We start from the raw sequence: 22,368 nt of genomic DNA, 5'->3' as shown, positions 1-22,368 counted from the left end.
AAGTTATTGTCCATGTGCTACGTGTCTTAAATGAACTGTCAAATGGAGTCCGAACGTAAATGAGGGTCGGACCGCTGGGAGCGAGCTGACCAAGTGACAGGCGTCGAAGAAGGCCGATGAGGCAGCAGGTGAGCCCAAACACGTCATCCCTTAGCCTGGCAACCGAATCGTTGCCCTCTGAAATGTATATGTACGGGCAGCCAAGCTTTGGAAGCCCTAGATGTGAGTGTATGCCTAATACTGATATACCAAGGGTTGTGTGGCCATGTCATACCTTATCCTTATAAAGTCATTTGTTTTTTTACTTCATTTTTATTTAGTTTTCATACATGGATTTTCATACAATTTAGTTCTCTTTACTTTTTTGGCTGTATATGGCATATGTACACATTATGTTCAAATAAGAACATTTCCATTAGACATTTACAGATGGAGCATGAATAACCCCTACAATACATACATGTACAAAGATACCCATCCGTAAGAAAAAGGAGAAGCAAAAAAGAAAATGAAACTAGTAATTGCCCACTCTAAATTACAATAGCAGAAGTAAAACATAGATGATATTCAGGCCACCCTGGGAAAAGATGATATGTATTACATGTGTGATGAGCATATAGAAGGCATAGAGGATTTGGATAGGAGGGCAGAGCTTCATTGATTAAGTCTCATTGTATTAGCAAAGCCATGACAGGGCTCCATCGTTTAATCAATATGGGGTTTTGGAGCCTCAGCATGTACTGTAAGGAGGATGTAAGGGATTAAATAAAATGTCCTATTTTGTAAGATATACAAATTTTTGTGCATATCATATCATATAAACAAAAATATTCTGACCTTATTTTAAGTAAAACAACAACTATGATTCTCATTTTTACCAGACTTGTGCAGCCCTACTTGAATCAACCTGCAGTTTGATGGTACCAGATGGTACTAGCAAGTTAAAATAAAAAGTATGACCCAGTTTTTTCAAATACAAAATTTTTATCCAATTTTTGGGTGTAATCAAACAGAAGAAATGTCTGGACAACAAATTCAGTAATCATTGGAGAACAAAGAACAAGCTTCCATAACAACACAACACTGGAAGCCATTCAACAAATAACACTTTCCATGTGCCCCATTATGTCTTGGTCCACACACTTGTGGACTTGTGTAGATCACAGGCCTTCAATAAGTCCCATCATAGTGCACTTGTCAGCCAGCCAACAGAGGGACTCATTAGTTTTAATGAGAAGCACATGTTAACAGGCTGAAGGGAGGAGACAACCTTCATGCTGCAGTATTTCAGGTGATGGACAAATCTCTGACAGTACGAGCAGAAAGTCAAATGGCGCACGCTATATATTTCTTATGTATATTAGGGTAAGAAATTATTTAAATTAAAGATACAAATCAATATCAAATCCATCAATTGTGAAAAACCATGCAATTTTTTTTTTGTAATGCCCAATTATTTCACAGTAAAAACCTTGTTGTCAGAGCACCATGTTAAGTTCAGGTGTCAGAAAAAACTAAATTCAGTCCTCTCTTTTTAATTTTATTTTATCAACTTAAATCCTTTAATTCCATTAACACAGTTTAATTTTCAGCAGCCTCAGGTCGAACCATGAAGTACAGTAAGATGAAAACACATGTTGACAGTCTTCTGGCTGATTCGAAATAAAAAGTAAATGCTCAACTGGGACAGGCGACCTGAAGACAAATTAATTGATGTCTGAAATGTTAAACACCAAGGGGTCGCTAGGATAACTAGAACGACTGATATTTAGTAGTTGAACAGATTTAAATTCAGCATGAATCACTTTTAGAGCCAACACTGAACTGTCCCGAGTTTTTGTCTGTCAGAAGGAATGCTGGGATAACAAATACAGTAGTCATCAGAGAACAAAGATCCAATACCACCACACACTGGAACCCAGTCAGTGATACTCTCCATATGTCTCATACTGGTTTAGTCCAAAGCGTCATGTCTCAGTTGACAGTCTAATCAGAGATGGTCTCTTGTCCAGTACCAATAAACAGAGACTATCATCAAGACACCAACACTGCTAACAGAACACTGTGCCCACAGAGTGAAAAAATAAAAGATCAGTTCTTTAACTCATACATGTCTTTTCTTTTAAACAAATCAGTGCCAGTTATCATGGTTCAGGGTTCAACAGTAACAAAACATACCCTTGCTAGGCCATCCTGATCTCGCAAGCTCCATTGTTTTTTACTTGCAGATAAGTCTGGTAACCTGCAGCAGAGAAAAGAAGAAGAAGAAAGAACCTTTGGAGAAGGTTGCCCAAGAGACCAAACCAATCAGCGTTGGTTTTGAGACGGATCGATGTGTGACACAACGAGAAGCGACTGTTCAGTGTAAACAACAAGGTGGCTGAGATGAGCGCAGCTATTGAGCAAGTCGCTCGCTAACGTTTTTTTCTCTTGGATCCTTATGTTAGAATATGGACCGGGCACCTGAAATTGTGCCTTTTATCCGTAAATTCACATTACACAAATGGCAAATATCCTTTACCGACATGTTGTTTACTTTGCCTCAACGCTCTGTTAGTACGTCATATGCTTCGTTGATCTGATCAATTGGAATCAATCCATCTGGCGGAGTCAAGTTAAACAACCATTTTGAGAAAATGTTCTAACATAAAAAATAGGGACAGCCAACAGAAAAATGTAAATACATGTATAGTATTTGTTGCATCAGGGATATTTAAATATTGCTGTTACAGTAAGAACCAGAACTAGACGACACTGCGCGTGACAATGCTCCACATCTGTTGACCCATTTACTGAAACTGACTACATTGGCGAAGCAAATAAAGTTCCTTAACTATGGGGGAAGAAAGCTCAGCTTACCAGTCAACATTGCATATACATGCAAACAAATTAAACTGACAAAGAACCAGATGAACCTGAACGAAAAACAAAAAGTAAATTTGTAAATTTTTGCCAGAGAAACCAGGGCTCAAACCGCAGATGAGTAGCTGACCCGCTCTTTTTTTTAACCACAACCTTTTGGTACTATACTATAACACAGCAGGTGTCCAAGGTGTCTCCCTGCTCTTACACACATGATTCCCCTGCTATAACAGTATGGTACACATTGATGTGCAGTATTGCACAATACATCAACAATGATTGCACACCAACAAGTTAGGATACCCCTGGAGTTCTCCTTGATATCAGAAGAGATATTTTGTATCACTAGTTAAGAAACTTGATAAAATGTCACTGAGAAGTTTTCACCAATTAAAACTGACTTGATCTCCAAAGAATGTGGAATATATATTTTATCAAACATTAAAGAATAAAGTTCTGGCTCTGCATCAGAGCTGATAGATTTTTATGGTATTTTATGAAACGACCTCCGTCCTGTTTGTCTGACTTGAGTTACAGTTGGAATTTAGATTTCAGGTTCTAACCATTCAAGGTCCTTTAGGTCTAAGAACAAAGTGCCTCTGCCTTAAACAACAATAACAACACTAGCCACCCTCTAACTACTGAACCTACTGAAACACCCTTTTGCCTGCGTGCTGAGGTGTTTTTCTGGAGTAGAGAGATAACTGTAAACCTTATGCTGGGATAAGAGCTTCCAGGCTTAGTGAACCATGAAGGTTATTTACAGTAAACAGTTAGCACCTACACACTAACAGCAGACCCTGAGAGGTCCACAACATGACATGAAGCATGATTCTCTGTAATTCACCACAGCTTGATGAAGTCTGAGGAGAATAAACGAGAAGAGAACAGAATTAGATTTTTACACTGAGACTGTGAGGCAAAGAGACCTCCCTTTGGCCTGGACAGAATGAAAAAGAAATAAAAAAGCCCAATATCCCTAAAGGTAAAAACACATCCTGAACTGAGCATGTAATAAAAACAAGAAAGCAAAGGGGTCACATTCGACTCAGCATGTGGATTTTTCTTCAAAATTCAAACAAGGACAACATTTTGGCATAGGATCATCGTCATATCTAACTAATTGGGAGGTAATTGAAAGCATGCTTTAGTGTAGGCCTGACATCAATCAACTCTGTACCTACACTAGTTTCAACCCAACAGCTATTAATCAACCGTCTTACTTAGAAAAACTTGTATAGCATGACAGAGTCGTATGTGCAACAGCAAACTTCTGTTCAAATCCTGGACTTCCTCCCTTTGCATCCCCAACATCTGCTCTGCATCTGGCTCCAACAACAGGAACCATAGAGTGGAAACACTGCAGTTTCCAGCAGAAGCAACAGCAGCAGCAGCTCTACAATAGTCTTCAACAGTTGCACAGTGATAAAATAAAAAATAAAAACTCCTGTCTGGTCACCACTAACCCCCTGAGTAAAACACCTGGCTTCACCACCTTCTTCACCAGCTAATCTTGAACTTTGTCTATGAGCCATTTGGTGCTTGGCCGGCAGTGTGCAGTGGTTTTATCAGAGCTTGTTTCCTCAAAATCAGTGGCCTGCTGCTGGAAACAGGGTTCATAGGAACACAGAGACTGAACCACACAGTAAATGTTGTGCAGAGCCCTAACTATAATCTACAAGAAGCTCAAAAGCTCTGTACAGTTGCAGAGCTGCTTGATCATTTTTTTGCACGTAAGTGAGTTTTGTCTCTGTTTAGTTTCACCTGGAGGCTAATAAAAGGGATTGAAGGTAGTAGTTTTGTTTAAACCATTTAATTTGAAAAACATGAAAGACTTATTACATAACGAGTCTGAGCTAAAATAAAAAACTTCATCATCAGCCCAGAGCTGGCGGGTGGATATGCCATGACCAAAACACACCGCTCTCAGCCGTGGGTTAATACATGTCACTTTAATGCCTATCCAGGTGGTCTACCATGTTGAAAGCTACTCTGCAGTCAAATGGGTGTCTGTGTGCGGAGTAAATTCACTGATGTATGTTGTTTTATCTAGGCTGGCTTCAGTCTACCGTTACTTATCACACACTTGCACCTGTCATCCTAATTCCCAGCTCACTGTCACATCGATTGCAGCCGTCAGAAGAAATAAGCTAGAAAATGTCTGCTGAGAATTTGCGTTTTTGTTATCTGGATGAAGAATCTAATCAGCAGTTGTAAGTGTTTCCCCTACCCGAAAGTCAAGTTCATTTTTTTTAATTGTATTTTCTGAATAGTGTCAGATCACAACAGGAGTCTGTCTCCACATGGTTATGTGTTTATAATTCTCAGAAAACTCCCACATCATTGGAGATTCACTTGTTTCAAAGATCGTTAATTGTTTGGGAAGGGGAACGGGGAAAAACGAAACTGAAACTTATCAGAGATCCTTTATTATTTAGAAGAGGATTCACTCCTACAAAAAAACAACTAAACAGAATAAATCAAACCGAAATTCTTTCTTTATTTTGTTGATTTTTTGGACGGTTTCTGCTGGGGAACATTATTTGGACCTTTTGGACAATTATTTAAAAGACATTTTCTGATGCTGAGTGTAGCTCATTGTGCAATACACTGATTTAAACTGAGTTTGCATTGTGGCTCTGATTATTGCTTGCGTGTAATTGTGATCCTTCTGTCTGGTGATTTTGACTAAGTGGTTTCATTAATGTTTTACTCTACCCACGGTGTAAACCTGGGGGAAACACTGCGTTGTAGAGACTGTAAAGCTCTTCTAGATCAATTCTTCAGTATATATATACATATACACACACACAAACACAATCATTCTTCTCTCCAAATGACGACGACTGGTCAACCAAAAAAATCCTTGGTTGGGGGCAGCCCTGGTTATAGTAGTTGTTTTTTTTAGATAGTAATAGCCCTAATTAACACCTACTTAACCAGAGTCACAGATCATTCAAAGTACAGACAAACAATACAACCTTTGTCTCTAACCCCTGAGCTCCAGAAAAAAAAAAGTTGTAGAAATTAAAACTAACCTGTTGTTTCTTAAAACCCAAGTGGTGGTCTCCATGCAGAGGCAACAGTTGTTCTGTTTTAACCATCAGGTCTTCGTCAGATCCTCTGGGAATGAATTCCAAGGCTGAATGCCAGTATTTGAACCAAAGCTCAACATAAGGAAAAATACTTACTTTTACAGTAAACAGAGTACTTATTATGCACGGAGGTTTACGTCCAAAAGATTGGAGGAAAAAAGAATACACCTACAGCAAAACAAACCTAAGAACTCATTTACCATTGCACAACAGGCAGCTCAACTGCAACTTGCACACAACTGAAAAAGAATGACTGTGATCCGTAAGATTTTTATGTAGTTAATTGTCTGTTAAGTTCCTATCTAACAAAGAGTGAGTTAAAACAATAGTGATTGATCATATGGTCCACTTATGAAAGCCTTTTTGCAGAGTATTCCATTATCAGTGTCTGTCACGATATTCCCGGGCTAGATGTAAATAGTCCGCCTTGTTAGTGATGCTGCTGACAGTGGTTGGTTTGCTGGCCAAACTTGTCACTAACGGTCAAGCTGCGTTCACTTGTAATTGGAAGTCGGAAAGGGCGGAAGTGTAATAGGAACATATGTGTGTGTGGCTTTAAGAGAGAAATGTCTTCATGCGGATGGGGAATAACATGAAAAAAAGGTCCCCTGCAGGACTCAAACTGGGGACATTGCCATTACTGTATATGGTAAGTGCCTTTAACAACTAGGCTGCCTAATAACCAGAGTGCCTGTGTTATTATTGCAGTGTTCACTCAGAGTGCGTGACTGTTTGGAATTTGTGCCAGTTCAGAGTGAGCAGAAGTACTTCTTACAGAGTTCTCAAAACCGCTCATCTGATTGACTTCACTCTTGATACAACACTACCTCAGCAATACACCCGCCAAGGGCGAAGACGATTGGATGAAATGGTTCTTTAGATTTAAGAAAAACTGTCATATGTGCATACAGACAGTCATCCCTTCTTTTATACTAGATACTGCCTTAAAATTTAAGATGGCAGAAATTGGAGCTGGAAATATTGTTATAGCACCACCATCTGGTCAATCTGCACTAAATTCGAGGATGCAAGTCCCCAAATGTAAAGTAGGTCAGACGAACAGTTCTTGAGATGGATGGACAAATGGAAAGACAGACAAACAGATTCCTTGATTTAAGGCTAGTTAAAAAACCATTAAGTTCCCATTGAGGTTACCATTGCCAAGTTAAGTTGGTTTTGCTGTTACAAATTAGACATGACATTTTACAATTCTCTCCAATACTCACTCTCCTTTTAACTCCTGTCTGGTCACCACTAACCCCCTGAGTAAAACACCTGGCTTCACCACCTTCTTCACCAGCTAATCTTGAACTTTGTCTATGAGCCATTTGGTGCTTGGCCGGCAGTGTGCAGTGGTTTTATCAGAGCTTGTTTCCTCAAAATCAGTGGCCTGCTGCTGGAAACAGGGTTCATAGGAACACAGAGACTGAACCACACAGTAAATGTTGTGCAGAGCCCTAACTATAATCTACAAGAAGCTCAAAAGCTCTGTACAGTTGCAGAGCTGCTTGATCATTTTTTTGCACGTAAGTGAGTTTTGTCTCTGTTTAGTTTCACCTGGAGGCTAATAAAAGGGATTGAAGGTAGTAGTTTGGTTTAAACCATTTAATTTGAAAAACATGAAAGACTTATTACATAACGAGTCTGAGCTAAAATAAAAAACTTCATCATCAGCCCAGAGCTGGCGGGTGGCTATGCCATGACAAAAAAACAACTAGACAGAATAAATCAAACCGAAATTCTTTCTTTATTTTGTTGACTTTTGATTTAACTTTGGACTCTGTTGGGGAACATTATTTGGACCTTTTGGACAATTATTTAAAAGACATTTTCTGATGCTGAGTGTAGCTGAGTTTGCATTGTGGCTCTGATTATTGCTTGTGTAATTGTGATCCTTCTGTCTGGTGATTTTGACTAAGTGGTTTCATTAATGTTTTCTCCACCTTGTGTAAACCTGGGGGAAACACTGCGTTGTAAAGACTGTAAAGCTCTTCTAGATCAATTCTAACCAGTATGAGTAAAACCAACTTGACTAGAAAGTAGAAAAGTCTTTTTTACTGGAATTATAAAAAACGAACAGACCGTATAAGGGGATCTAACCGGATAAGGGTCACACACAGAGTTTCACACTGGCTGTAATCATTCATCAAACATGCAAAACAAACTAACAAAACTTGATCATTTTTGACAATGGATCAGTTTTAAATATTACAAGTAATAAAGGAACGAGAAGGAGCTGCTACAATGAGCTGTTAGATGAAGCATTTCAGGCAACAGGCTGCACAACCACAACTCATTAAGGTAACCAACTCTTGTTACTGTCTCCTCCTATTGTGTGGAAAACCACTTGCGCCATGCACGCCGCATAAAATCAGACCGCAGTTGCTATTTTTTTTTTTTATTAAAACAACACGAGTTTACTTTAAAGTAACTGTAAAGAGATACATCAATTGCTCTTCTGTTTTATTGGTGATTTACTACTGAAAGAGTGTTGACAGAACAAGGACAGTACAGTTCAACTGTAAAATGTGTCATTATGCTTAAAACCAACTTTATATTGTGACAATAGGCCACATCTCAAGGCTGAAGAGTTTATACCTGTTCTAGAATGAAGAGGGGTATGAGATGATAATTCTACAAATGGGAATAACAGCAAACACTTTCAGACAGGTTTCCTTCAAAGTATTTATTGTGTTGCAATGTTGCTCACAAGAAAAGCAACAGTTGGCTCTGTGGTAAATTAAAGAAACAGTTCCTAAACATACCGATGCTTAAAAGGTACTCTGTGGAGTTATTAACCAATAGTAATGTTTTTTATGAGTTGGAGCCCATTTTGTTTTTATTGTGCACATGCACTGGGACACACTTGGCAATTGGCGACAGGATTCCTCCCCCCAGCATTCGGGTTGATCGCCAGTTGCCGGTCGTAATCCACAAAAAAATTGAAGAATGCATAAATGTAAACAATGCAAGTTTTAAACTATTTTTTAAAAAATTATTTGAAAATGTTTTTGGGGGGATTTTCCAATTCCAAGCTTTAAAAGAGACTCTCTCATGTTCAGGAACATATTGAACGAGTTAACATGAAAGGAATAAAGTGTTTAATTTGTTATTGTGTTGAAATGTATTTGTTAGGATAATATCCTTTGAGATGCACCATGTTGTTTTTGAGGGGTTGTTGTGAGTGGCTTTCCCCTCTGACTTGCTTTATTGTGCAGTAGAATACCAGTGAAACCACCCTGACAGTCCAAACTCTGGTAAAGAAAATTAGTGACAGTAAAAACATTCTCCAGTTACTGGCCCTCTTCCCAGAGTTGTAAAAGTTTAAAGGTGTTCATAATTGCTAACACACCTGTAACAGTCCAGGCTCATGTTCCTTGGATGTTTATATCTGGGCCCCCTTCTTTTTCCTCTCCTCTTGAAGGCAGAAATAGTCACATGTTTTCTATTTAACTGTTTTGCTGTTAAACTTCAGTCTTTGCTCTTTCACTCTGCTTGTTTAGACTATAGTGAGGTCCTGTCTCTTGTCATTTCACTATGCCTGGGGACAACACCAAATTCTTAAGAACTGCTCTGGGAAAGCCCAACATCTCTCTGATTTGACAACCAAGGTTGAAATCAACCCAAGAACAGCTGGACCTCAACAACTGTTAAATAGAGTGAACAGAGTCTCTTCATTTTTTATTACTGCGAATCTCTTGGCCTTCCCTTTGGAAACATCCCCCATACTTTTTTTTTGTTGCCATTTTCCAGTAATTCTGTTCCTGATTAATTTCTGGCATTTTTGTGTTTAGCACATTAGCTGTTATTTATTGATGTATTATTGCCTCCACAGCATAACTCTTTCAAAAACAAAACAGAGGTCTGATACATATTAAACCATAGAGATGCATTGATTAAAGAGATGAATGGCTGAGATATGACCTATCCAAAATGCTCTCATAATATCTCCCAGGGATCATTGTTTTGGTTAGAGTTCACTCAGACCATGAGAACCTGTTAACCCTTTTCTTTCATATTAAAGAGCATTTTCATTCTGTTCATCAACCAATCAAATTTACGTTTTAAAGATTAAATCAAAATGAAAACGAACATGAGCAATTCAGATTTCACCTGATATTAAATTAGCTGCCAAACTAATATTTTTAAGAAGACCTTGAAATACCTGTCGACTGTCCAATTAAAATATATCCTTGGAAATAAATAAAGAATGTTAAAAAACAAATATGCCTAATCTAGTGCTTAATCTACTATTGCACCAATGTGTGATGTTATTTATTTGTGTGAGGTTCCTATAAAATGATAGGGGGAAAAAATCAGTAGACCTTTAACTTGAAGAGTGTTCAAATGTCTTTTACTCACTTCTGTGATACTGGGAAAAACATACTAAAGCATTCAGATAACTAAAATACATTTTACATTCAATTAAACAATGGCTGGCTCTGGAAGAAAGAAGAGGAGCTCTGTTACACACAGGTAATGTTTTGATGTAGCTCGGGTCCCATCCAACATTACTACTTATTTAATACATGGTTGGAAAGGGAAAATGACTGGTATTAATCCCCGTGATTGACAGCCAATGATTGTAATGCTAAGCATACTAAAAAGTATCTAACTATCTACATTTTGACTTTAAATTCCGTTAATATCCTGTCCTCTCTCCTGTCACGTTATGGAACATTCTGTTTTGCTTTAAGGCATTGATTATAATGATGCAAGCCTTTGTGCGCACAGATGTTGATGCCAAAACTATAAAGAACCAAGACATTTAGACCTGAATGTGGCTAAAAAGGATGCAGATGAGAAATCTTAACACAGACCGGTCTATAATGTGGTGCTTCGTAGACAATTTCTGGGGAAAACCTGGTCTTAGGAGAGATGGTATTCATCCAACTTTGAAGGGTGTCACTTTCATATATAAGAACCTGGAAAAAGTTGTTAGCGGTCTAAAACCATGACAACAACCCAGTGTTGGGATCAGGATTCAGAGTCACAGTTTAACACACCTCTCTGCGCTGCCCTTACCACAGACACACAGGAAGCAGAGTTGCAGTCTTACACACCTCTCTGCGAGCTCTGTGGATCACTTTCCAGCTCAGTATCCTATACAAACGCGGTGTGCCTCATGGTCATCTAAATGAATCAAATAAAAAATTAACAGCCATAATGCAACAAAATCAAATTTATTTTTAAGCTGAGTTTGTTCTGCTTAATTATGCTGCTATAGGCCTAGTCTGCCGGGGGATAATACTTTTCCTGATCCTCTGAGCTTCTCTCCTCTCTGTCTGTATCATTCATGTCTCATCAATGCATGTTACTAATTCAACTTCTTTCCCGGAGTTGTTTGTGCTTTGTCGTCTCGCAGGTCTCTGATGATCGTGGTGGTGCCTGCTGCCGTGGTCCTGCATGACGCTTCCTGCTGCTTTTATCACTTTTACTCATATATACTATGATTAGTCTTGTAATTTATAAAATTTGTAGCAATAAAAACACCATCAGTGGTATGTCTCATTGTATCACTACTGCTACTTAACATTGATCATATTTACCACCATAATTGTTATTATCATTGTTATATTCTGTCACCTGGGCTGTGCTTGTTTCTTGCTATTCTACTATATTAACTGCCATAACATCAACGTCACATTCACACTACTATTCATTACTCTAGCTATTATTATAGTTACTGTTACTTTTGTGGTTGCTTGCAACTCTGGAAGTGTCTCTCTGTCTGTCTGTCTGTCTTTGTGTCCCTCTCCTTTTCTTCCTCCCCAACCGGAGCAGACAGATGTCCGTCTTCCATAGAGCTGGGTCTGTCTGACGTACCTGCCTGTTAAAAAAGGGAAGGTTTTCGTTGCCACTGTGTACTCAACAGGGGGATTGTTGGGTCTATGTAAATCATAAATAAGTGAGTGTGGTCTTTACCTACTCTGTAAAGTGTCCTGAGATAACTTTTGTTATGATTTGGCACTGTAAATACAATTGAATTGTACTTGAACAAAACATTCACATTTACAATAAGATTCTCATTAAGCCTGGATAGGCCTAAGAAGTTAAATTAATATCACTGAGGAAGTGTTGATAATGTTAAATTCACTACATCACTATTTCACAACTAATCAACCATTCCGCTAAACCAAAGACTGGACACACTGAGAAGTTATGTAAGACAACCAAATAAGATTACATGCCAGGAATCAGAACACAAGGTCAGAAGTCTTCAAAGATGCGGAGCTTTAAGAACAGCACTCTCATTCAAGACACCACAATATCAGGAAGGAAGCAATAAGGACACCAAATGTTGCTGGACTGTTGTTGCTCCAATCACACGAATAGAGTCTACAGTTGTTAGATAAAGCACCCTATGCCATTTAGGCCCATTTAAAACTTAAGCTTCATGTAAAGTAAAACATATATATATATGTATATATTAGAGGTGGGACACGATTAAAAAAAAATTTATCTAATTTATTAGAGGCTTTGTAATTAATTAATCGTAATTAATCGCATATCAATATTTGACACAAGAAGTAACAGTTTTCAATTTAAATGGATTTTGATATATGACCTAATCAATGAATAGACACAAAAATTTGTTTAAACAACAAAATGTTTGTTTATTTTTATCACTAATTTTTATCACTTTAGCACTAACTTTTTGTAAACCTTTACGTCTTAAACACATTTGTTTCGGTTTATACAAAATAAAACAGTGCTGCTTAGTACGGTATATTCAAGAAAAGTGGAAACCCAACATTGCAAAAATATTTAAAATAATATCCTTGTCATAAAATAAGTTAAACATAAAGGGTTTTTTCTCTCATGGTTCCAAAAACACAGAGACAAAAATGATCCATCGACTAATAACAGTCCCTCCAGCATTGTCTGTGTTAACGTTAGCTGCAACATGTTCGGAGACTGAAGAGCTCCGGTGAGAGGTCAATTCTTTGTTTCACAATTTGCACTTGGTTGTTTTTTTAGAACTCAAATGTCTGCCCACTCAACCCAACAACTCATCTCGCTTCTCATCGGCTTTATTTCTCTCCTGTTGCGTCCTGTGCGTCAGTATTATGGGCCGTGCAGGAACTCGTGCAATGAGCAATGTTCCGCAATGTGCAAAAATAAATTGCCATTAATCGGTCCATGACCAATTCTGGACATCTATTCTGACGTCCATACTAGGTCCACTATTTGGACGCCCAATCATCATTTGACCTTTGAACTGGGTACATTTTTTGGACGTCATTTGGACGTCTATGACAGCTGCAGGAAATGTACATAATGTGTTTTTTTTATTTAATACATTCCTGTTTTTCTTCAACTGGTTAATTTTGAATAATCTAATTATCTATTCATGCATATATGTATTTTTTGCATTTATCTGTTTTTTTACTTGGAAATGCAATCTGTGGAAAATAATTTCATGGTAGCCTATCCACCTTATTATGACAGAACTCTCCGACAGTCAAATACTACCTAGCCAGAAAATGCAGGTCAGGAGCAACAAGCTAATAGGTGCGTTTCAACTATGGTGGACTACCCGGACAGAGGTGGGTCTATCTCGCCAAAAACGCCCCTAATTTGCATGTGAGTCGCTCGGGAGGCCGTTTGACCGGGTAGAAGATGGCCCTGTCGGAAAGCAGGGTTCTTTTGTCCCGATATATACCTGATTGCTGATTTGATAACGCTAAGCGGGATGTGACGTGCAAAGCGGGATGTGAGGTAGTACTCATGCCGCAACAACCTGCTCCATTTTTAAAAGCCGGTGAAGCAGTAGCAAGCACTCTTTTATCAAGAATATGGAGCAGCAAAAATCAAAGAGCAGAGTTATCGATAGGTGGACCGACGAAGAGTGGACCATCTTGGCGTCTCTTCCTTATTGTTCAGGGCGAGTGCTATAACACTGATCAGCTGATCGCCGGCGATAGAAACCCATTCAGAGTGCTATATCACCCCTGGAGTCTTGTAAATCCCTCTCGGGCCTTTTTTTGTAATGGAAACACGCCAAGTGAACGGCCATTTGAGAGGGCGTGTCCTGAAACTTTCAGAGCGGCCACTCTATAGGACTAGTGGCAACACAACTAATGTAAGCTGTTGCTCAGGTGGTAGAGCGGGTTGGCCAATGTTCGGAGGGTCAGCGGTTCGATCCCCGTCCTTGGATGTTGAAAAGACGTCCACAAAAGGACCACATTTAGACTATAAATAGCCCTTACATGGAGGTCCTATGGACGTCAACATTGGACGTTTGGCAAACATCGAAAAAAGACGTCGCCTGGCATTACAAAACAACCCCTTGTTTTTGTTTTCATGTCTTTGTAAGCGCCTTTGGGTCACTGAAAAGCGCTTTATAAATAAAATGAATTATTATTATTATTATTATTGCACAGTGGGAACATTAAAACAGAAACTCTACCACTCAAATAAAAGACCTGCCTTCTCAAAATTACAAAACCTTAAATTGAATTTGACATTATGCCAATCCATGATTCAACAGATTAGATCACTTGGATAAAACGCGTCCACTACCAGTCGCTAAAGTATGTTTCAATTGAACGTCCTCATTCGCCTGACAAACTATTGTTTTTGCAAAAAGCTTCATTGATTGATAATTGAAAAGAAAGTGAAAGCATTGAGTAACGTCAACCCTAATCTGAAACCTCACTCCAAGGAGTCATCATCCAGAAATCAAAGCAGATTTAAATATTGGTCAGTCCAAAGTAATCACATAAATCCAGCCTATAATCAGTGTCTGTCTAGCGGCAGCTTAATGTGTATGTCTGACCAACGGCTGAGAGAAAAACAGAGCCAGTGAAGAAGAAAAAAAAGCACTCATCCAGCCTAATGAAAGATAGGTTGGTTATTACGAGCCAATACCGAGTGGCCGGGCAGAGACCACAGACATTCCTCCTGACAAAACACACTCACGCTGTGGTTGTCAACTTTAAATGTTTCTGCTGTCTCTGCAGTTTTTGCATTTACTTTTCCTGTTCACATTTAAGGGACACTTAAATGGACACTTTATTCACTCTTTGTCTTTTTCCATATGTGCCTGCTTTTTGGTGTGTCTGCCTCTTTCTGTACATCCTGTCTGTGTCTTTGGCTCGCTCTCTCAAAGCAGATGGATGATGGGTGGTCAGGGAAGGGTTAAGTGCTCTGCTCTATAAACTCTGCTTTAAGAGTCTGCTGGAAGCTACTGGTTCAGCCTTTAAATACAGTCATTTGACACATCCCAACAGGGGCTTGTAGCATAGAGTAGCTGCTGACCCAAACTCAGGCTTTAAGGCAAGCTGGCGTGTCAGCGTCACACTGCTTTGGACAGCATGAAGGCTCTCTTATTCACCTGTATGCTGGTGCCTTGGCTGGTGGCAGCCTCGGCCAGGAGGGTTGACCTGAACTCACAGATGGTACCGGGATCTCTACCTGGCAGGGAGCTGAACCGATACTTCATTGATCAAGTGAAATCAAGGAGGGATAGGGTAAGAACTTATTATTTATTGCATGGTTCTCTGACAAATAAATGCATCTTCAATAACTCTGACACATGCATTTATTTAAAATATGCTTTAAAACCAAATTGAAATGACCTTGTTTTTTTAAAGCTGTCAAAACTGATTTTGCTGTTCACTGTTTGCACGACTTCAAAAGACAATCCTAACACTTGTGGTTGTCACTGTTACATAATTATTCAAGGTGATTTATTGAAGTGATATGGATACATTTGGAAATACAAATAACAATATACAATAATGTGTATAGAAATAAGTTAAAAACGAAACTTCTGTTCTTGTTACAGTAAATATGAGAGATTACAGAGAACAAGATTTTGGTCAGACTGGACAAAAGAAAAGATGAGATGACTCAAACAGATGAAAAATTGATAAGATGAGATATAAAATGAGAGATCCCCAGGCCAAATCATCCTTAATAGTTGGAAATATTCAAAATCAGTGATCCTGGCACAATATTATATAAACCACTTCATGGTTTAGTCAGTGAATTTGTCTTCCCCTACTTGCTAACGACAGAAACTGTCAGCACTCGACTTCACAGTCCTTCTCCAAGAGATAATAACACACACACACACACACACACACACACACACACACACACACACACACACACACACACACACACACACACACACACACACACACACACACACACACACACACACACCCCTTATATCTGTGTCTAACTTGTTCTCTCACCAGACAAATTGAATCCTGATGTGACCACACTAAACATCAACTAACCACACTAACCTCTTCAAGAAGTATTTGGACAAACCAAAACCAAAGTCTGGTCTGGTTTATCCGTCAGGAAACATTTGTTGTAAGTGAAAACCCCACAAACGATCCAGAGAATGAAAGAGTGTGACTGAATGTGGCTATGAAAAATATCATCCGTTTTTGTAAGTAAAAATTTAATTTGGGACCGGCTGTTTCTCATTCAAGACTGTCAGTGCCAAACCCATAAGATACAGGCCTCATGCCCTCTGCTGCTGCTACAACTAACCACACTCTTCATTCAGGCTCACTTCTTTAATCCTAATGAAAGGTCTATTTCTTCACATTGATTGGTTTGAGGGCCAGACAGTCAGGGTTGGGGATGGTATATCGTTCAGGAATACTTTGATTAGTTACAGCCACTGAAGAGGACTGAACACAGGCCTTGATGATGGATGATAAAATAACCAAGAATTTGACCCATGGTAATGTATTACAAACTTCATTAGGGGTTAGTTTACTGTTAGCAGATGAGTTCCCTTCTTTCTGGTTGAATGTTTGCAAATATTCTTTTTGGATGCAACCCTGCAGATGAGCCCTCAAATGTGTGAGCGCAACTGGTCATACAAGTTACCACCATCAAAAGACTCGTCAGGCTCAAGGATGAAATTGACCACTACCTCCACATCTCTAAGAGGTTCCTGGGGTCAGGGGCTAGGAATGCACAAAACCTTGAAACCAACCGGATTTTCATTGGCTCCTACACGACAGTAAAACAATTTTACAGAGCCTAGTCATGGGTTAGCGAGTACAAAGACACTTCTGAAAAGGTGCATTGACCAAGTATGGTGACTTATCCTCAACAGCCGAATATCAGGAAGAACGGTGTCAATGGAAATCAATAAGTCTTCACCTCAAAACAATAAAGAAACCATTTATTAAACACTGCAGCTCACTAATAACTACAATCATGCACCTAGCAGAAGAACACTATGGTCAGACGTCAGCTAGTAGCCAGCTATGGAGTATCATATGGACTGCTAAAGAAAGCTCTGCTAGCCAATGCAACCCTGGAATCAAAGTAAGTTTGTTGAAATTGTATTTTTCAAATACATCAGTGAGAGAAACTGTCAAACTGTGAGCATCTCTAATTTTATTCAGTTCAATTGTTATATCAAACCTAACCAAAACCTGACCACCTTGTTTAACTGCACTAGTTGAGGTATTTTACCTCTTACTTGCTATTGTTAGCAAAGAGACTCCATCTTGAAGCAAAGCACAATTCGGTTTATACATTTATGTGATTTCTTTGTATGTTTGTTTGTTTTCTACCCAAAATTTAGCATATTTCAAAAACTGATCTGTAACTCTAGCAAATGAGCTGGCCTCTATATGAACAGACTGTGTTTTCTCCTGCAGAGGGCGCTGCCTTTCGCTGATGAACCTGATGACAGCCCAATCGAAGTAGAAGGAGACGCTTCTGGTAAGAGAAAGATGTGTTTACCTCATGTAAACACAAGAATATCACATTTTAAATGATAGGGGCAGTTTAAAACTGCTTGTAAATGGTTTTGAGTTGCTTTAAATCAGTCTGTTCCTGGTTTGATGGTCTTGAAAGACAAACTACAGATTTCCCAGAACAGTCAGGATTGAGTTGGGTTTGAACCCATAAGCACATATTGGTGTGGTTCATAATATATATTTTTCATCCACGTTTGTAGAGTTTGGGGAACTCATAACCAACACGAGTACCTATTCCTTTAGTATCTGGGTCATAGGAACTGGCACAAGATAAAATGAGGGTGAAATTATAACTTATGGAGAACTTGGAAATGTAAGCTAATTATTCTAGTTATTCTAATCACGTCAAGTAAGTCAAATTTATCTAAAGAGCACATTATTAAAAAATAAGTGTTGATCTGATTTAAAATAAAATGAAGATTTAAAATACAATCAAATAATTAAAACAAAAACTTTTAACTGGGAATGTGTTAGAGCGAAAGGTAATTGATTGAGATTGAGGAGACGTAAGCTTGCAGGCACTGTACTCAACATACTGTCCTTTGAAAACAAATAAATGTAATCTTAAAATCTATAAATCTATATTTCACTGGTAACCAGTGAAGAGAGGCTACTGGCCTCTCTGGCCTCTCTTCATGCGAGATAAAGTCTCCAAGTACCAGTTAGGCTTCCGTCTGAATTTTGGACTAGCTGCAGATGAGTTAGGGATGAGTCTGATATAAAGAAACAAAGTACAGTAGTGAAGATGTGAAGGTATCAAAGCAAGTACGATGGCTGCTATTAATGAAAAGTATTTGTTTTGTACCATAAAATTTATTCAAAACTATGTTGGCTATGGCTGAATTAATTGAGAACTTTCAAACAGGAGTATCAAACATACCCTTGTTTTCTTTATTTTATGCGATGAACTAAATATATTTGGGCTTTTATGGTTCATGAGACAAAACAAGACACATCAACATATCAACTTGGGCTTCACACAATTGTATTTTCTGATAATTAAATTGAGCAATTAATCGAGAATATATTTATTAGTTGTAGTTCAGAATTAAAATCAAGCTGGATTAATGGTTGGTTGTTAAACGTGCACTGCTGTGGCTTGATGTTTGTGTGGTTGTGTTGCAGACCTGCCCACCTGCCTGCTGTGTGTGTGTCTGACTGGTTCAGTGTACTGTGAGGAGGTCAGTCCAGACATGACCACTGTTCCAACCTTGCCTAAAGAGACAGCCTACCTGTATGCACGCTTCAACAAGATAAAAAAAATCACCACCAAAGACTTTGCTGACATTGGTAAGTCTGGAAACTTTCTCCATCACTAACTTATTGATTGCTCAGCCAAGTTAGTCAAGCCATCAAAGACTGAAAGTTGGTAGTAATAATATTTTATTATTACAGAAAGCTCTTATAACATGTGTCAACAGGGTTATCTCAGCTTGGTTTTGGAGGGTGAGTCTAATGAAAAGAAACACCATCAAACTGCGTTACAGAAAATTAGGATCCAGTGTTTTTGGAGCTTGACCCAAACTGGGAACTAAAACTCAAGATATATTGGCCTCTGCTGCACAGATTTTGACCATCATGTATAATATGTCTCTTCACAGTTCCCCAAGTTTATGGAAGTGCAAATGTGAATCACTGGTGTACCACTTTATGGTAATACCTATGCGTCATAGCATAGCAAAGGCTAAATAATTTTAGGCATCATTAGCTTACTAAAACAAGATAACTTGGTGCCTCAGACTTTCTGTTAGCTCACTGCTCATAAATGACATATAATATTTGGTGAGCTCTGACAGCAGAGGCCACCCTGATTTCACAATTTAGCTGGTCATCGGGTCTACGTCTACAAGAACTATATGTGTAAGAAATCTTTGTGCTGGACAATCATCTGCAGAGGGACAATAATACTGGTGGATGTCTGTAACAGCTTGTTTGAACAGTGAAGAAACAAGAACCAGACAGCCCAAAACAGAATGCTTAAACCGGCAAGTGCTGTGATTAGTGACCAAACTGTTAGTGAAAACTTTATTAATAAAAATAATACTGAACACAGAGGGATGCTCAAATTTGATAAGAGAAAACGTCCAAAATGGCTACAAATGTTATAACAGATTATTTCCTTTTTTTTTTTCATTAACAGTTTCTCTGAAGAGGATTGACCTGACGGGGAACCTGATCTCAGAGATTGAAGACGGGGCGTTTTCTAAGCTAGTTGATCTGGAGGAATTGTCTCTGGCTGATAACAGACTCGTCAAACTTCCTATGCTCCCTTCCAAACTCACATCCTTCAATGCCAACAATAACCTCCTCAAAACCAAGGGTGTCAAAGCTAATGTGTTCAAGGTACTCATCACCATACCATGCTGAAAATGAAGGCAGATGGTCCAAATCCTGTACTGTGTCCTGTGAATGTCTGTGCTAATATTGTGCAACATACCATGGAAACAATTGCAGGAAAGCTCGGATGGAGTCTGTATTTTCTTACTGCAAAGCTTTCAAACACCTACATGAGTTGCAGCAGCTCAGGCTATAGCCCTGGTTACAAAATACCATTGGTGAGCACAGGTTTTGGTTTTGGTCTCTGCACAGACATGATGGTACCATACCTGGCAAACTCAATGTGGCAACAAGACTTCAGGAAGCTGTACACAGTCACTATACCTGGCTGATGTTCAACAAAAAATATATAAAGCTCCTAGACCCCCAAAACCACAAACTGTAGATTCTATATTTCTGTTTGTGTAATTGTTAATTACTCTTGGTTATGCTTTATGATAAGCGCAGCTAACCACATGCAGCTTCATAGGTAAATGTACATGATTGATATAAATCTTTTCATCTCAATCACAAAAAAAACAAATAACAAACATCATGTATACCATAAAGTTAATCGATCCAAATAATAACTTTGCTATTACTGAAGTATATCTGGTTTACAGCCAGGTGCTGTGTATATTTGCAAATACATATTAATTTCCCACACAGGGAAGAACAACTAACAATAACTGAACTGGTGTGAATTTGTCTCCCCAACAGAAAATGAACAAGCTGGTCAACTTGTACCTGGGCGACAACCAGCTGGAAGCTGTTCCACACATCCCACACACCGTTCGGATCTTACATCTACAGGTTTGTAACTTTTATTGTTAAAATATGCACCAATAAATTGACTTTAAAGACTATTGACTGTGACCCCTTATTTCTGTACAAGTTGTTGTGTTACTTAGTGATTGAGATATTAATATTACAGGACAAATCTTTTCCTCTGATCTTTGGGATTATGAGTTGACCAGCTAGATTTCATTCATCGTTACATTATTGACAATGTTTCCATCTTCTCTAGAACAACAACATCACTGAGGTCAACATAGACACCTTCTGCAGATCCAATGACACATACTACATACGGCCAAGCCTCAGTGAGGTCCGTTTGGACGGCAACCCTGTGGTGCTGTCGAAGTACCCTGACAGCTTCACCTGCATGAAGGTACTGCCTGTCGGACGGTACCGCTGATGAGGCAGACACTTTATTGTAGCCCCTTTGTTGCTGATGGAGCAGTTTTCCCCCAGAGTGCTGAGGGGATATCGTGACGTTCTGGATTTTGGGGTGCTGATCCCATAGTGGGGATAAAGGTGTCAATGTTTTTACTTCAGCAAAACTACAAACAGCTTGTGACATCGTCAGGTCGAAATGAAACCATTCACTGGACTAAAGTTGTAGAATTGAATAAGTTTCTCTCCTCTGGCCTTTTTCAGTTCTACTTACCAGTAGGGGGTGCGAGGCCTTTAAACTTCTGCAGGAAGTTGCACATAAGTTGTTGAGTCATATTAATTGGTGAAAACCACCAGAAATGGGGTGTGAAGGCCTTATTATGCTTCAAACTAACTAGTTTGTCTGACCATGTCTAAAATCTGTTTTTCTAGTCATGAATATCCTCACTGAAAGAGTCTTGACACCTTGAATCATACAAATAAGGATGGAGACACACTTTCAGCCAGTCTCTCCTCAAATAAATGTACTCAGATGTTAACCTGGCTAATCACTTTATGTTGGGCATGTTAGACAGAGTGTTGGACAACAGAAGTTTTCCTGCAGAACCTTCAACCTTTGGAAAGGGGGCTTGGTATGCTGTTGATAAATCGGCACACACTTTGAAGCATACTGAAGCCTTGACAGTGGGACTATAAGTTAAAGACAGATTTAGGCCACCTGTTAAGAAGACGTCACAGGTGAAGTGCCTTCTTTATGTCCTTTCAACAGGTGACGTTATGGGAGTAGAACTAACACAACCCATAAAATGAGTGGAGAAACATCAACACCCCTACGACAGTCTTATTTATTGTTTCATTTTGACCTGACGCTGTACTACCTAGATGAATAAAAATACACAAACTGTTTTTGACTTCGAAACACACACACGCACACGCACACACACACACACGCACACACACACACACACACACACACACACACACACACACACACACACACACACACACACACACACACACACACACACGAGCCACAAGCCAACAGGCTTGCTTGTTACTACCGGCACTTATTAGTTTAAAACACAGCAGGTCAATGTTTTCAAACTCTTTGTGAAGTTATTTCTAAAATGGTAGCATTTTAATTCAAGATATTGCTACAACCTTCTAGATAT

At 38.9% G+C, this 22,368-nt stretch overlaps 2 protein-coding genes across 2 annotated transcripts in view; one reads left to right on the top strand and one right to left on the bottom strand.

Annotated features, from left to right (window-relative positions):
• The window catches only part of cenpp (centromere protein P), a gene marked incomplete at its 3' end in the record, with an annotated part of 124,062 nt that overhangs the window by 78,863 nt on the left and 22,831 nt on the right, over window positions 1-22,368 (bottom strand). The window lies entirely within an intron of this gene.
• ogna (osteoglycin, paralog a) lies at window positions 15,157-22,224 on the top strand. Its single transcript, XM_083938988.1, has 6 exons — window positions 15,157-15,433; window positions 17,603-17,666; window positions 18,830-18,994; window positions 19,845-20,047; window positions 20,741-20,833; window positions 21,048-22,224. The coding sequence occupies exons 1-6, from the start codon at window positions 15,278-15,280 to the stop codon at window positions 21,216-21,218; spliced, it is 852 nt and encodes a 283-aa protein (XP_083795114.1). The 5' UTR covers window positions 15,157-15,277; the 3' UTR covers window positions 21,219-22,224.

The sequence above is a fragment of the Echiichthys vipera genome, assembly GCF_963691815.1.
Source record: "Echiichthys vipera genome assembly, chromosome: X".
Classification (NCBI taxonomy): Eukaryota; Metazoa; Chordata; class Actinopteri; order Perciformes; family Trachinidae; genus Echiichthys; species Echiichthys vipera.
Note: the sequence above shows the minus strand (reverse complement) of the source record. Positions and strands in the feature narration are given on the sequence as shown.

What these genes read in the sequence shown, in the direction of transcription:
- ogna (XM_083938988.1), top strand. Translation starts at nt 15,278, where the DNA reads ATGAAGGCTCTCTTATTCACCTGTATGCTGGTGCCTTGGCTGGTGGCA. An exon ending in TCAAAGCTAATGTGTTCAAG is followed by an intron (nt 20,048 to 20,740) that starts GTACTCATCACC and finishes TCTCCCCAACAG; the next exon opens with AAAATGAACAAGCTGGTCAA. An exon ending in TTCGGATCTTACATCTACAG is followed by an intron (nt 20,834 to 21,047) that starts GTTTGTAACTTT and finishes CATCTTCTCTAG; the next exon opens with AACAACAACATCACTGAGGT.